The 15042-nt window shown below is 42.9% G+C and overlaps 1 protein-coding gene across 3 annotated transcripts in view; it reads right to left on the reverse strand.

Annotated features, from left to right (window-relative positions):
* Positions 1 to 15042, reverse strand: part of SMPX (small muscle protein X-linked) — a 105126-nt gene that overhangs the window by 68180 nt on the left and 21904 nt on the right. For all 3 annotated transcript variants that reach the window (XM_075263864.1, XM_075263863.1, XM_075263865.1), the window contains exons 2-3: positions 11967 to 12021; positions 7318 to 7407 (exon numbers count right to left, since the gene is read on the reverse strand). In XM_075263864.1, coding sequence (XP_075119965.1) covers positions 7318 to 7407; positions 11967 to 12002 — 126 coding nt within the window. In that variant the 5' untranslated portion in view covers positions 12003 to 12021. The remainder of the gene's footprint in view (positions 1 to 7317; positions 7408 to 11966; positions 12022 to 15042) is intronic.

The following is a 15042-nucleotide window of genomic DNA, read 5'->3' on the forward strand; positions in this document are numbered from 1 at the left end:
CTCTGCAAACAACCTCTTCCACTGCGGCTTGATGGTCAGGCCCTCATCTGCAAGAGAAGCAGCTTGCTCAACTGTGGCTGGGTTCCGTTCCAGCACCCACTCACGGATCTCAGCGGGGCACTGGGAAAAGAACTGTTCCTTAAGTATGACTTGGAGGATCTTATCGACTGTGACAGCCTCCTCTCCTTCTAGCCAGCGCTTGCATGCTTGCTTCAACTTGTGGGCGAACATGTGGAAGGAGCTTCCCCCATTGTAAGACAAAGAGCGGAACTGAACTCGGTAGGTCTCTGGAGTGACTGCATAATACTTCTGCACCGCTCTTTTAATGGCCTCATAGTCCCGCTGATCACTAGGGTCCATGGCTCTGAGAGCTTCCGCAGCCCCATCTCGTAGGTGCCCCACCAGATACCGGACCCAATCCTTCTCTGGGACTTCCATCAGGTGGCACTGGTGTTCGAAGTCCTGAAAATATCCATCAACATCCCCAGCCGCTTCCTCAAAGGTCTTGAAGTGTTTATGGGAGACATATGGTGGTTCTCTCACTGTTGGGCTGGGGGTCGACGTTTGATTATAATTCCTCATAGTTATCTCAGCCATTCGCATTTCATGCGCCATTCTTTCCTTTTCATGCGCCATTCTCTGTTCCTCCTTCTCCGTTTCCTGAGCCCTCTGTAATGCTCTACTCCTTTGCTCTGCAGTTGCTCCTAGCCCCAGCACTGCCAATTCCTCCTCATACAAAACAACCCATCTGCTCTTTTGGGTCTGTACCTGCCACTCCTGTATCTCTACTGTCTCCTGGGGGCAGCCCTCCTCATGGTCGCTTTGCAGGGTCATCTCCTCCAGTGCCTCGATCAGTTGCTCTTTCGTTCTTCCCTGGTAACTCAGGTTTAGTTCCCGGGCCCTTACTTGTAGACTTGCCATAGTCCAGTTCCTGTATTCTGAGGTTGTGGCTCCATTAATCGCTGGGCTGCTGTAGTCCATCTCGCTATCCGCTGTTGATCCCACCGCTGCCAACCAGTTGTCACGGAGCAAAGGTATACGTCTTCCTCCGGATGGTCTTTTGAATCAACAGGGACGCAAGAGGTCGGGAGACAACAGCAATTTATTGTAATCCACAAAGTTAGTAGCCGGCGGCGGTCACATCAACCGTAATAACAATAAGTCCACAGAAGTCACAATCCAATGATAGCTTTGGTTCCTTGGTCCTGTAACTAAATTCTGGCTCTCTGCAGAGCTGTGCACAGGCCGGCTAACACATACTAACTGCTAGCTATATACTATATACTAAACTGTTACACCTATACCTGGGGGTGGGAAGGGCTGAGCCACAGATCCTTCCCCCCTCACCTATGCCAAGGAGAGCAGACTCCCTGTCTACTATGGACAATGCACCATCCAACATCTTCTTGGAGACACTGATCAGATTATCTCCACCCATTGTCCTCACTAGTTAGAGGTATTTGCATACAATGTGCTAACACACTAGACCCGAATCAGCCAACTACACACTGATGTTTACAACAGGTTAGAGAATACATTCCACATGAAATATATATTACACATTGCCTATAGTATAGACTCTAACCATCCCGTGACACACGTTAACGTGTGTTTACGCGGCGCTAACGCGACCGCAAACATGCACCGTCAAAATTGCGGCGCAAACGTCCCTTAACGCGCCCGTTTACTCCGTGTGAATAGGCCCTTACCATACCTCCCAACTTTTGAAGAACCGAAAGAGAGACAAATTTAGCCACACCCACTTTTGTGTTAACTCCGCCCACTCGTTAATTTTTCATGTGCCCGCACACAGTATAATCCTCCTACAGTCACCCTTAAATTATATGTCCCCCCTCTATCTCTCCCCCAGTTTCATATACACCCTTCATCTGCCCCCAGTTTCATGTCCCTCTTCCATCTCTGCCCCCAGATTCATGTCCCTCCATACTCTGCCCCCAGATTCATGTCCTCTCCATCTCTGCCCCCAGATTCATGTCCCCACATCTCTGCCCCAGATTCATGTCCCACATCTCTGCCCTCAGATTCATGTCCTCTCCATCTCTGCCCCCAGATTCATGTCCCCCATCTCTGCCCCCAGATTCATGTCCCCCATCTCTGCCCTCAGATTCATGTCCTCTCCATCTCTGCCCCCAGATTCCTGTCCCCCCATCTCTGCCCCCAGTTTCATGTCCACTCCATCTCTGCCCCCAGATTCATGTCCCTCCATCTCTGCCCCCAGATTCATGTCCCCACATCTCTGCCCCCAGATTCATGTCCCACATCTCTGCCCCCAGATTCATGTCCTCTCCATCTCTGCCCCCAGTGTCATGCCGTCCTCTCCATCTCTGCCCCCAGTGTCATGTCGTCCTCTCCTTCATCTGCCCCCAGATTCACGTTCCACCTCCACATTAAACTTACCTTCTCCTCCGCTCCCTCGCCGCTCTCTGCCCGCCTCTCTCCCTGACACATGCGGCTGAAGCTGCTCGCGTGCGTCCTGGCTTGTACATCGCGTCTACAAGCCAGGAGCCGGCGGCAGCGGCGAAGCGAGGAGCTGACACAGGTCAGCTCCTCGCTTCAGCCGCATGTGTCAGCGAGAGAGAGACGCAGCGGCGAAGCGAGCACGCGAGCAGCTTCAGCCGCATGTGTCAGGGAGAGAGGCGGGCAGCGGCGAAGCGAGGAGCTGACCTGTGTCAGCTCCTTGCTTCAGCCGCATATGTGTTCAACTCAGATCTGCGTCCTCTGAGACCTCCAACCGGGACCGCGGGACATGTCACCCAAATCGTGACTGTCCCACGGAAATCGGGACGGTTGGGAGGTATGCCTTACTGTGTTATTTTGCAGGGTTACACACTAAACTTGCCATGTTAAACGCATTTCAAACAGTGGTTTCCCAAGAAACAAGACGAATGCAGAATTCCCAGGGTGAGCTGTCTGTGTTGGGTTAACCCCTATGTAGTTGATGCTTTATTTTGCCCATTATAGGTGTTTATGTAATCGATGGAGCCACATAATTTCACATGCCATTGAGGCCCAGCCATCCAGGCCCATTGGGAGCCATTCTTTCCCCATCTCAAATTATCTGGCCTAGGACAACCAAGGAGAAGCTGTAGATAAGATGAATATGGCCATTACTGCTTCTTTATGAAAATATAGATAATAAAAAGAAATATACATTCCTCTATACTTTGTATATTGAGACACTACTGCATAAATATTAGCACTGCCTAAATATACTAGACAACCAAACATGATTTAACATTGTTTCCAGGGAAACCTGTCCTGACTCAGCTATCACAGATAGCGAATGCTGGATAGTTACAATGTGGCGGTATCTGAGTTCTGCTGTGAGGTTATACTGACACACTGTGGCCATAAATAGTCTATAATAGGACAAATTTTATTTTTCATATAAAATGTAAATTATATGCAAAAGAATAAAAAATACACTAAAACAACCAGCCTCAGATTGTCAGATCACAAGGTATACTGGATGGTTTATATTATATTCAGCAAAATGTGAGTTATGAAAAAAAAAAAAAAACATCAGCCCATTGTTAGCCTGCTCTAAAGGGCACTGTATTGAAAGATTTTTTATATAACCATACATACATTTTTATATAACACAAATATTTTTTAAAAAATGTTTAGAATAAAACTTATATTATTTTTTTTTCTGATTCCCTTTAATCATTTTGCTGCCGGGGGTTTGGGGACATGTTACATAAAGAATAATAACCTATCGCAGCCTCAAGCTCATACACAGTACATTACGAAAGCACAGACCTGGCACATGGACAGAATGCCACTTAGCACTTCACACGTACAGACGCCTTCCTGTTTTTTGAATCAAAGTAATATTTTTGTAACAAACATGTTTGCTCTTAAAAGTGTGACCCAGGCTGAAAATTAAATGCACCACCAAAAGTAAGTTTCCGCTACAGATATGCAATGTATGTCTGAAATGGGTAACCAAATGGGTCAATAAGTTGAAAAAAGTTACTTGATAAAGGCCTTTGTAGCTAGTAAGTGTGGGACTATTCACTCTAAACAATGGACCAAAAGAAACTATTGCCGTGTGGGAAAAAATTACCATATTAGATAGAATATATACAGGATTTATAATAATATATCAATAATAAAAATTTATATAATGTATCCAGAGTCTTGGGCAGAGAAGAATTAATACCTGCAACCCTGGTAGACTAAGACAGTGAAGGAATTACGTGTAACATTGGTGGTCTAGGACAGCAAAGGGATTGGTGTCTGCATTTCTGGTGATCTAGAACAGTGTCTGGGTGTAAGTCAGTAATTCTGGTGGAATAGTAAGGGTTAATGTCAGTATCCCAGATGGTTTATGGCAGAGAAAGGGTTAATGTTGCCTAATTGTTGCCCAGTGGATTACTCATCTTTCTAGGCTCCAGCATGTTATTCTTCTCCTGACCGCTCCTAGGTGGTTTAGGGCAGAGGTGTGACCTCCATGTCCCCATCTCTTTCACAGACAGCCCCCACCCCCCTTCTTCCTTAGTCTGCTCTTATCCCCTTTTATCACAGACTTCTCTTAGGTGGTTCAGGGTACAGAAATGGTTAATATTGCCAACATGTTGCCCAATGGGTTACTTGCCTTTCTGGGCTCCAGCATGTTCTTCTTCACCTGACTCCTTCTGTTATATAAACTGTACTCCATGCCCCCACCTCTTTCACAGACAGCCTCCCATGCTACCATCTCTCTCAGCCTGCTCTTCTTGTCCCTATTTCTCACAGACTGCTCGCCATGCCCTTTTTCTCATACAGACTACAGTCCTTGCTCCCACGATCTCAAAAATTGCTTCTTATGATGCATCTCCTGCTGACTGCTCACCATGCCCCTGTCTGTTACACAGACTGCTCCCTACCTGTTACACAGACTGCTCCCTACCTGTTACACAGACTGCTCCCTACCTCTTCTATTTACAGACTGCTTCTTATGCTCCCTTCTTTACAAAACTGATTCCCATGCTCTCACTAGACTATTTCCCATGTTCTCCCTCTCTCATATAGACTGCTCTCCTTCTATACAAGACTTCTCTTCATGCCCATTCTCACGCACACTGTCCTTATGTCTCTTTCTATTGCAGACTGCTCCCTGTACCCACTCTCTTCTTCTAGTGATTGCTCTGTTTTGGCACCTTGCACTTATGGAGATGAGTAAAGTGAGGTGACAGAGCTCTGTATCTATCATTGAACAGCCATCCTGTTGTCTCTATGACTGTCAAGTGCTTTATTAGCCTATGAAGTGTTCTGCTTAAACATTAATACGGGAACGCAGGGTATCTGTGGCAGCGTAAACTATACATGAGCCTCGGGAATTTGTAAGTCACATGGTCTTACATTTTAACCCATTAAGGGGACAGCCTAGTTTGGCTGCTTAACCTTTTTATTCTTCTTTTTTTTTTTTTTTTTTAAATGTAGATTGTAAGCCCCATATAGGGCTGTGCAATGTACATTCTTTTATCCTATCAGTATGTCTTTGGAGTATAGGAGGAAAGCCACACAAACATGGGGGAACATACAAAGTCCTTGCAGATGTTGTCTCTGGCAGGATTTGAACCCAGGACTCCAGCGCTGTAAGGCTGCAGTGCTAACCACTGAGCCACCGTGTTGCCCCTAACCTTTTTATTATTCTGCTGGAATAGGCATATAAAGGCCTTTGCCTGACAAATTGAATTTTTAGTTGAAACTATTGTGGAGTACATTGTGGAGTACATATAATATTTTGGAGGTCTATGTGAATATAAATTACAATTCTGTCATTATTTTTTGTGTTTTTTTAATGGTATCAAGGTATTTTTTGGCAGTGAGGGGAAATATATGTGATAAATAAGTCCCGATTCACATCTGCGTTTGGTATTTCGTTTGGAGTGTCCATGTGGGGACCCCCCAAACAGAATACTGAATGCATTAAAAAGCGGTGAGCTTATGAAAGCACATGGACCCCATAGACTATAATGGGGTCCGTGTGTTTTTCGTGCAATGTCCGCATGAGTCATTGCGGAGAGGAAAGTACTTCAAGAACTAATTTTCTCTCCACATGATTTGTGCTTACTGTGGGGGCCAAGGGGGAGGCGGTGATAGAAGGGGCTCCCTACCCCAACCACTCAGATGCCATAATCAATATCTAGATGGTTGCAAGGGCAAGATGGAGGACAGTAAGGGGTTAGAGGGAACAGTGAACACAGGGCACGCTGTCTCTCAGTCACCGTAAACAATGTAAACTGTGAAAAACCTGTAAGATGTTAGAAGTTTATGCGACACAATACAGATTTTTTGGGTGAAACTAGTAGGAAACAATGGTCTTATCCATGAGAAATGTAAAAAATTTACTTCTCTAGCAATAATTTCAATCTGTATGACAGTGGTGTACAACAGGTATCGCAACACATGACAACTTTGCTAAGTTAACCTGCAGGATGTTGAATCCCAAAGGTCCTTCCCCATTTGGTTGGAGAGGCTTTGTTTATTGTGTTACCCTTTTTTGTGATGTCACATGTAACATAATAGAGAGCCCAGAGAAAGCAGAAGCATTTTCCACACGTTTCAGAGAAATTGGAAAGTATGGGTATTGCTATATATAAAAAAAAAAAAAAGGATTGGTTTCTGTGTGGTGTGGTGTTTGGTGTGATATAATTGACACCATGATCCAAATTCTTGATAACATGCAGGTTTGGTGTCAATGGCCTAAATATGGAAGCCTGTTCTTCTCAAGCCATAAAGCAGCAGCGATCAGAGCCGCACAGTGAGATTACTAACAGATTCGCAGCTAGGATCTTTCAGGAACGTCCTTGACAGTTATATAGTGTTAGAGGGGTTGTCCATGTTTTTTTATTTATCGTTTATGCATAGACATAAATATCTGATTGGTGGGGGTGACAACCATCCCACATAGATCAGCTGTCTGTGTACTATACAGTGCACTGGGCTAGAAGAAGTTGAATCCGTTCTCTGTATAGTGGCCAGGTGCCAGTACTGAAATTCAGCATGTATCAATTTCAGTGGCAGCAGAGCTGCAGTACAGTTGCCAGGGCACTATACAGGGCACATAGCCATCTACTGCCAGCAGTTGTCCACCCCCAATCAGATATGTATGCCCCATCCTAAGAATAGGCCATAAATTAAAAAAAAAAAAAAAAAAAAAAAAATCATGGACAACCCCTTTAAATTGTCATATTTCATGTTAACATGTTATTTGGGGTCCTTGAAGGTTTTCTATACTGACAATATCCACCAAGGCATGGGTTAAAATGAAAACACGATTAATGGAAACCCTTCCTGGACTCTTACCTGTTCTGCTTCAGGTGTAAATTCTCTTCTCTTAGGTGGTGGTTGTCCAGCACCAGGTCGGAATGCTCCCATAGGAATATTGAGATTAGCCTGACGGAGAAGACAGCCCATTATTAGTTACAGTACATTTACCAAGGCACACATTGTTCTACCTTTAACAATTATTACCAGTTTTCTTGAACATACACAATTGTAAAGCATAAAGATTTCACTTTATGTGGGTGATTTTCATTGTTAACATGACCAAGTGGTTCCATTTTAAGGGAATAAAGCCTGTTACCACCTGGTTACTGAATGTTATTGTAATGCTGGAGGATTTACAATTACATCCCACCAATCTTACAGTGTGTTTATATATAGAAACCATTCCAGGCAAAAGTAAAGTTGCACATAGCAACCATATTTTTCAGACTGGAGGTACATGCAGGACAGTCAAGAAGATCTTTGAAGGACCTGTGATGGAGTAGGGACAGGCTTAGCTTTTGAAAAGAGGTGGACGTGCCGAGACAGAGAAGAAGGGAGTCTCCTTTCCTATGTCAGGATCAATAGGGAATAAGCATCAAATAGCAATGTCTTTCTGAATACATTCAATAATTCAATAGTTATGGTTTGATATACAAAAAGGAGTTTGGGACCATAGTTTGCTATGGGGGTTAGAGGGGGTTTTGGGCCATACATTTGGAAAGATGCCCTTGGTGACAGAGGTGTTAAGACACAACATATCTGGGTGAGGAGTTGCTGGATTTGCATCCTATAGCAGCCGCACCAGACATGTAAGTAGGAACCACTAACCTTGTGGAAAAGATCAGGCGAGTACTTATGCAGTTGCAAGGCTAAGGCCCCACGGGCCAGGAACACATCGCGGTTCGTCCCACAGCGCTTTGAACAGAAAGTTCAAGGAGTTTTCCTCCACGAGCTTTCTGTTACAATTATATCTACGGGGAAGCCGCCAGCGTTTCCGTAGATATTATTGGCATGCTGCGATTTTCAAAACCGCAACACGTTTCCGGCCTAAAGGAGTTTTGTACCACCTGGTAAGCAGATTATTGTAGGATTAGGTTTCTAGAGTCTGTTTTGTTTGTTTTTTTTAACATTAAAGAGGACCTTTCACATCCTCAGGCACTTGAGGTTTTATATACCTCTAGAAAGCTGACAGTGCGCTGAATTCAACGAAAGACTGTCGCTTTCCTGTTATGTGCCCAGGAGTTGCAGATATCGGTGTCGTTACCAATATCTCTTCACCGTCAGAAAGGCGTTTCTGACAGTCTAGCTGGGCAGTGAGGAACGCCCCTCCTGACAGTACTTCTCCATAGACTAGTCCTGGGGGAAGGGGCGTTCCTCACTTCTCAGCGTCATCGCTGGGCGGTAAGGAACGCCTCCTCTAAGGGTAAGTTCACACAGAGATTTTTAGTCTGGATTTTGAGGCCGTATTGGCCTCAAAATCCTGACCAAAAAGATGGCTCCTATTAAAATCAATGGGAGCCGTTCAGGTGGGTTTTTTTACGGGAGCCGGAACAAAAAGAAGTGAGATGGTCATTCTTCAGGCCGTTCCGCCTCGTGATTTGGCTTGAAGACACTCTCTCCTCTTGACTAGGCCCATTCATTGGGCCTAATCCGTAGCGCAGCGCGCGACTGGATGCCGGTGCAGTGCACCTGCATTCAGTCGCGGCTATTCATCTTTTGGACTGGAACCTGAGGCGCCCTCCACCTCAGGTTCCGGTCCAAAAAAACCTTATGTGAACTTACCCTAACAGTACAGAGATACGGACAGTACTTTCAGAAGGGGCGTTCCCAGCTAGACTGTCAGGAACGCCCTTCTGACAATGAAGAGATATCGGTAACGGCACCAATATCTGCAGCTCTGGGGCACATAATAGGAAAGCTGACAGTGCGCTGAATTCAGTGCACTATCGGCTTTCTAGTGATGTATAAAACCGCATGTGCAGGAGGACATGAAAGGTTATCTTTAACCTTTATGTAAATGATTGACCATCCATTAGCATTGATTTGCAACTTTTTTTTGCAACTGTTAAACGTATTTGCTACGAATGGCGTCTAAGTTTTGTGATTGAAAACAAGATGGTGAATTGAAACCAAAATCATCAATCACTCAAGGGATGGACTCCAAATCACCCTGAAAATGATTGGCCTATGTATTGACAATGGCTCTGAGGATTTCATCCCAGCAGCTACAAGCAGTCAGGTTATAATTGGCTGTCACATGGAAGGTCACTGACCAATCACCAAACCTGTCAGGCTGGATGATGTTCTGCTTCTCTAATGGGGGCTACAGGTAGCTCCTTAAGGTCAAGACCCCACGTTGCCAAAATGCTACAATTTGACTGTGACAAAAAACGCTGCATTTTACAGTAGATGGCACCCAATGACAGTACCATCTGCAAAATGAGTTGCAAACCGGAGATCAGGCCTGTCATATGTATTATCTTCTACACCAGTTTATTATCACAAATACTTAGGCCAGTTAGTAGATGGCAAAGATTTCAGTCTAGGTGAACGTCTGACTGTAGGATGTGCCTGGTTTATGCGTTTCCTCCAAATCCTCTATGGGGGCAGAAGATATGACTTTCAGGACTCTGCTTCAGCCCACTGGTAAAGGCATATGTAGTGCACTTCGCTTCAATCACATGTACAGGAAAATGACTTGACCCATAATGTGAATGCGCCAATTTGGAGTCCCTACCTCATTCCGAGAACAGGCACACGAGTTGTACCAATCCGCCTGGGTGAATGGAAATGGATTTTACTAAGGTTTCCAATTTTATATACTATAGATAGAAATTTACTTCCCCAGGTGACATATTCACTTTAAATGTATTAGCAGAATGTATCCACCAAATACATAGAAATTTCCATTTCTCATGATTGGTTCCTGAGGGAAATCTATAACTGGCAGCTGTGCGCTGTGCTACAATTAATAAGGATAATCTTCCTGTTATGAGCACTGTGGGTCCCAGTTCAAATAGGACGCGAGGCCGCAAATAGGGAATATTACAAGTGATACTATTTTAAGATGTGTTGTCACTTAGATTTTTTGCTCAGCAGTTTCCAAATCCAGACATGACCTGGTTGTTGTGCGGTCACAGTAGAGTAATAGTGACTCCAAATATAGCTTTCATAAATTAATAAAAAAAAGAACCCCAATCGTCCTCGTACCCTAAACATCAAGGGAAACTCTTTCCAAATGTGTTGGTCCTCACAGACAGGACAGCTGAAAAAGGGACCCCTGCCCAGAAGGGGGCGCTGAAGACAACACGAATAGCTGGTGGATTGTCAGATGTGTTTGGCAAAGTTCATTTTTGTAAACCTCCTTTTTGTCCAGACTACACCCCGCCTTAGAATTGTGCACACTTCACAGAAAAGTCTCAGGACACAAGATGCTTATAATATATCTATGGACTCCCTGCAGATTTACTCCTCTGTGTATTCTTCAGTTATCTCTTACATTGTAAGGCTTGTTCAGTTTTGCCGTTCAGTTTACATCAGACGGTGACTGGTCTTACTTCATACATGTCACACATTCAGGATGCAAAGAGAATTTATAACAGTAGCGGTGGAATTGTGAAAATATATTTTTTGACTTTACACAGAAAATAGATAAAGATTTGTGTCTTTGAGGGATTATGAAATAAAGTGGACCTGTCACCGCCTATATCAACTCCACTTTTTGCCTCCTTTAATTATCATGACTTAAAGGGGTATTCCGGCAAACACAATTATATATTTCATTGTAAAAAAAAAAAAATCACTGTCACCCATTGAAAGCATTTAGTAAAATTTTATATATCACTAGAAAAAGCTCAGTGAAATTCCTCCTTTCCTACGACTGTTTGAGAACTGTTGCCAATAGATACGACCTGTAGTCCATGTTTATCCAGGACGAGCATGCTCAGTTTAACTTTGTCTTTGTCTTCCCTACTGCTGCTTATTAGATCACAGTAACCATGCATGTGCCGCCCCAACACATGGAACATGTACAATAAATTAATTTATATTAGGAAGTTAGGAAGCACATAGAGCAAGGGGCACCTGGGAAATGTAGATTTCACATGTACGCACACAGTCACATTCTGCATAATAAGGATCCCCCCCCGGCCATTTTCTGTTGACACTGCCATATGAGGACTCTCTCTCGGGCTAATAGAATAAGTCAAGCTTCTTAGGGCAAGTTCATACAGACGGAAAAAGAAGAGGAATTGGAGGCAGATATCCACTTCTTCATTTTTGACCCCACTCCCTATGGCAGAATGCACAGACTGTGGCTCAATCGAACATTGTATTTATTTCTTCAGCATTCTGATCTGATCTCTGCCTCCAAAATCAGGACGGAATCTGCTTTAAAATCAGCAGCAGATTCTGCCATGTAAACGGGCCCTTACATTTTATATTGTGTTCCCTTTAAATACTAGCAAACTCTATGCATACTACAATCTAGAAACCAATATATCAATTGTGAACCCTTTGCTTTGCACAGAATCATTGCAAATAAATTATTTTAGAAATCCAGTAATAAAATAATCGATCTATTGACTATACAACTTTTATTGCATATTCATAGCATACTGTACTGTAAATTCTCATATAACCCTGTAAAATGTACAGTGCATATAGAAAATATCGTTCCTACATACCTGGATGGATCTGACGTTTGACGCCTGTTTAGACATTTTAGAAGCTGAGATCTTCCTACAAACAAAGTTAAAAGAATCAGATTATAGGTATCCGTTTAATGTTCATTCACTTCATGGGCAACGATACATCACATCTCACTTTCCCAGTTGCCTGGATACTTCCACCAATTATATGTTGGAGTTAGAACACCTGAGCTCCGCTGTTTAATAATTAACAGTGAGAATTCTACTATGTATACTTACTACATACTCACCATATCATGCTCCATGCTACAGTCAGACAATGTTCACACCTGATTTGTCATCTGTTCCATTGTCGCTTCTTTGCAACAGATGACATCTACATGGATGCCAATAAAGAGTTAATTTTTCATCCATCCTATCAGTTTCCTATTCTTTGTCTCACTAAGTTCAATGTGGAAAATGAAAGAATAAAAAAGCTTCTGTTATCCCGCACTGAACTCTATGGGACGACATCTGTGTCAGGTGTCATTATCATCTTACACATTCAACGTTCCAATGACTTCAATGTAAAAGAAAATAGGATGGCGTGTGACAATGGACTGTCTGTTGCTCCGAAATCCCTTGCAATGAGTGAGATGCTCACTCATAAAGACCTTGCAAAACTAAAAAACTTATTTTTTTCTAAAATGATGAAAACTAATCATCTGAAAGTAAAATATAGGAATAACTACATATACAGTGGGGGGATGTACCAAGATTCTGACTTAATTTGGCAAATGGCAAAAACTCGGCCTACATTATTTGCACTACATCATTATGTGTTTAAATACTATTTCAGCTTTTTTTTGACAAAGGGGTGTGGATTGCCAAAAGCTGTCATGGCAGAAGATTTTGGTGCAAAGGAAGCCAATAAATTGGTTGTATTAGTCAAAACAGACTAAAGATGCATCAGATTTATCATTCAGCATCATCCATGGTGATAATTCTGGCACATATTTAGATTGTGCCGTCTAAGGTAGCCTTCACACGAAGTATACGCTCCACTCATTCTGAACGTAAAAGTCGTTCAGAATGAGCGCGTAAAAACCAGCTCCCATTTGTGACAGGTAGAGACAGACTGCAGCCATGATGTAAAATCATCCAGCACCTGTGGAGTTAAAGCTCTAACAAGAGACACAGGAAGTGGTCACTGACACAGCAGGGTGTGCTGGGAGGGAGACAGTGATCCAGGGGAGTAAATAGGAAAAGGGAAGAGACACCATGTTGGTCCTGAAGCAAAGCTAGAAACTCTGGACTGTAGAACAGAACAGTGAGAACAGAAGTGAGTTTAGCTGAGCAGCTGAAGGCCAGAACTGATTGAGACATCCATCTTTCCCAGTGATAAGTACAACTGCCAGTATACAGTGATACAGTCCTATGAAAAAGTTTGGGCACCCCTATTAATCTTAATCATTTTTTGTTCTAAATATTTTGGTGTTTGCAACAGCCATTTCAGTTTGATATCTCTAATAACTGATGGACACAGTAATATTTCAGGATTTAAATGAGGTTTATTGTACTAACAGAAAATGTGCAATATGCATTAAACCAAAATTTGACCGATGCAAAAGTATGGGCACCCTTATCATTTTATTGATTTGAATTCCCCTAACTACTTTTTACTGACTTACTGAAGCACAAAATTGGTTTTGTAACCTCAGTGAGCTTTGAACTTCATAGCCAGATGTATCCAATCATAAGAAAAGGTATTTAAGGTGGCCAATTGCAAGTTGATCTCCTATTTGAATCTCCTCTGAAGAGTGGCATCATGGGCTACTCAAAACAACTCTCAAATGATCTGAAAACAAAGATTGTTCAACATAGTTGTTCAGGGGAAGGATACAAAACGTTGTCTCAGAGATTTAACCTGTCAGTTTCCACTGTGAGGAACATAGTAAGAAAATGGAAGACCACAGGGACAGTTCTTGTTAAGCCCAGAAGTGGCAGGCCAAGAAAAATATCAGAAAGGCAGAGAAGAAGAATGGTGAGAACAGTCAAGGACAATCCACAGACCACCTCCAAAGAGCTGCAGCATCATCTTGCTGCAGATGGTGTCACTGTGCATCGGTCAACTATACAGTGCACTTTGCACAAATAGAAGCTGTATGGGAGAGTGATGAGAAAGAAGCCGTTTCTGCACGTACGCCACAAATAGAGTTGCCTGAGGTATGAAAAAGCACATTTGGACAAGGCAGCTTCATTTTGGAAACAAAAATTGAGTTGTTTGGTTATAAAAAAAAGGCGTTATGCATGGCGTCCAAAAAGAAACAGCATTCCAAGAAAAACACATGCTACCCACTGTAAAATTTGGTGGAGGTTCCATCATGCTTTGGGGCTGTGTGGCCAATGCCGGCATCGGGAATCTTGTTAAAGTTGAGAGTCGCATGGATTCCACTCAGTATCAGCAGATTCTTGAGAATAATGTTCAAGAATCAGTGACGAAGTTGAAGTTACGCCGGGGATGGATATTTCAGCAAGAAAATGATCCAAAACACCGCTCCAAATCCTCAGGCATTCATGCAGAGGAACAATTACAATGTTCTGGAATGGCCATCCCAGTCCCCAGACCTGAATATCATTGAACATCTGTGGGATGATTTGAAGCGGGCTGTCCATGCTCGGCGACCATCTAACTTAACTGAACTTGAATTGTTTGTCCAAAATACCTTTATCCAGGATCCAGGAACTGATTAAAAGCTACAGGAAGCGACTAGAGGCTGTTATCTTTGCAAAAGGAGGATCTACTAAATATTAATGTCACTTTTCTGTTGAGGTGCCCATACTTTTGCACCGGTCAAATTTTGGTTTAATGCATATTGCGCATTTTCTGTTAGTACAATAAACCTCATTTCAATCCTGAAATATTACTGTGTCCATCAGTTATTAGATATATCAAACTGAAATGGCTGTTATAAACACCAAAATATTTAGAACTAAAAATGATTAAGATTAATAGGGGTGCCCAAACTATTTCATAGGACTGTATCTGTTATGAAAGACTCATGTACTGTATGTGATAGCTGTGGAGACTGTGTGAAGAGAAGAGAAGTAAAACCTTAACAACAACTGCTGT

The sequence above is a fragment of the Leptodactylus fuscus genome, chromosome 2 (assembly GCF_031893055.1).
Source record: "Leptodactylus fuscus isolate aLepFus1 chromosome 2, aLepFus1.hap2, whole genome shotgun sequence".
In the NCBI taxonomy this organism is placed as follows: domain Eukaryota; kingdom Metazoa; phylum Chordata; class Amphibia; order Anura; family Leptodactylidae; genus Leptodactylus; species Leptodactylus fuscus.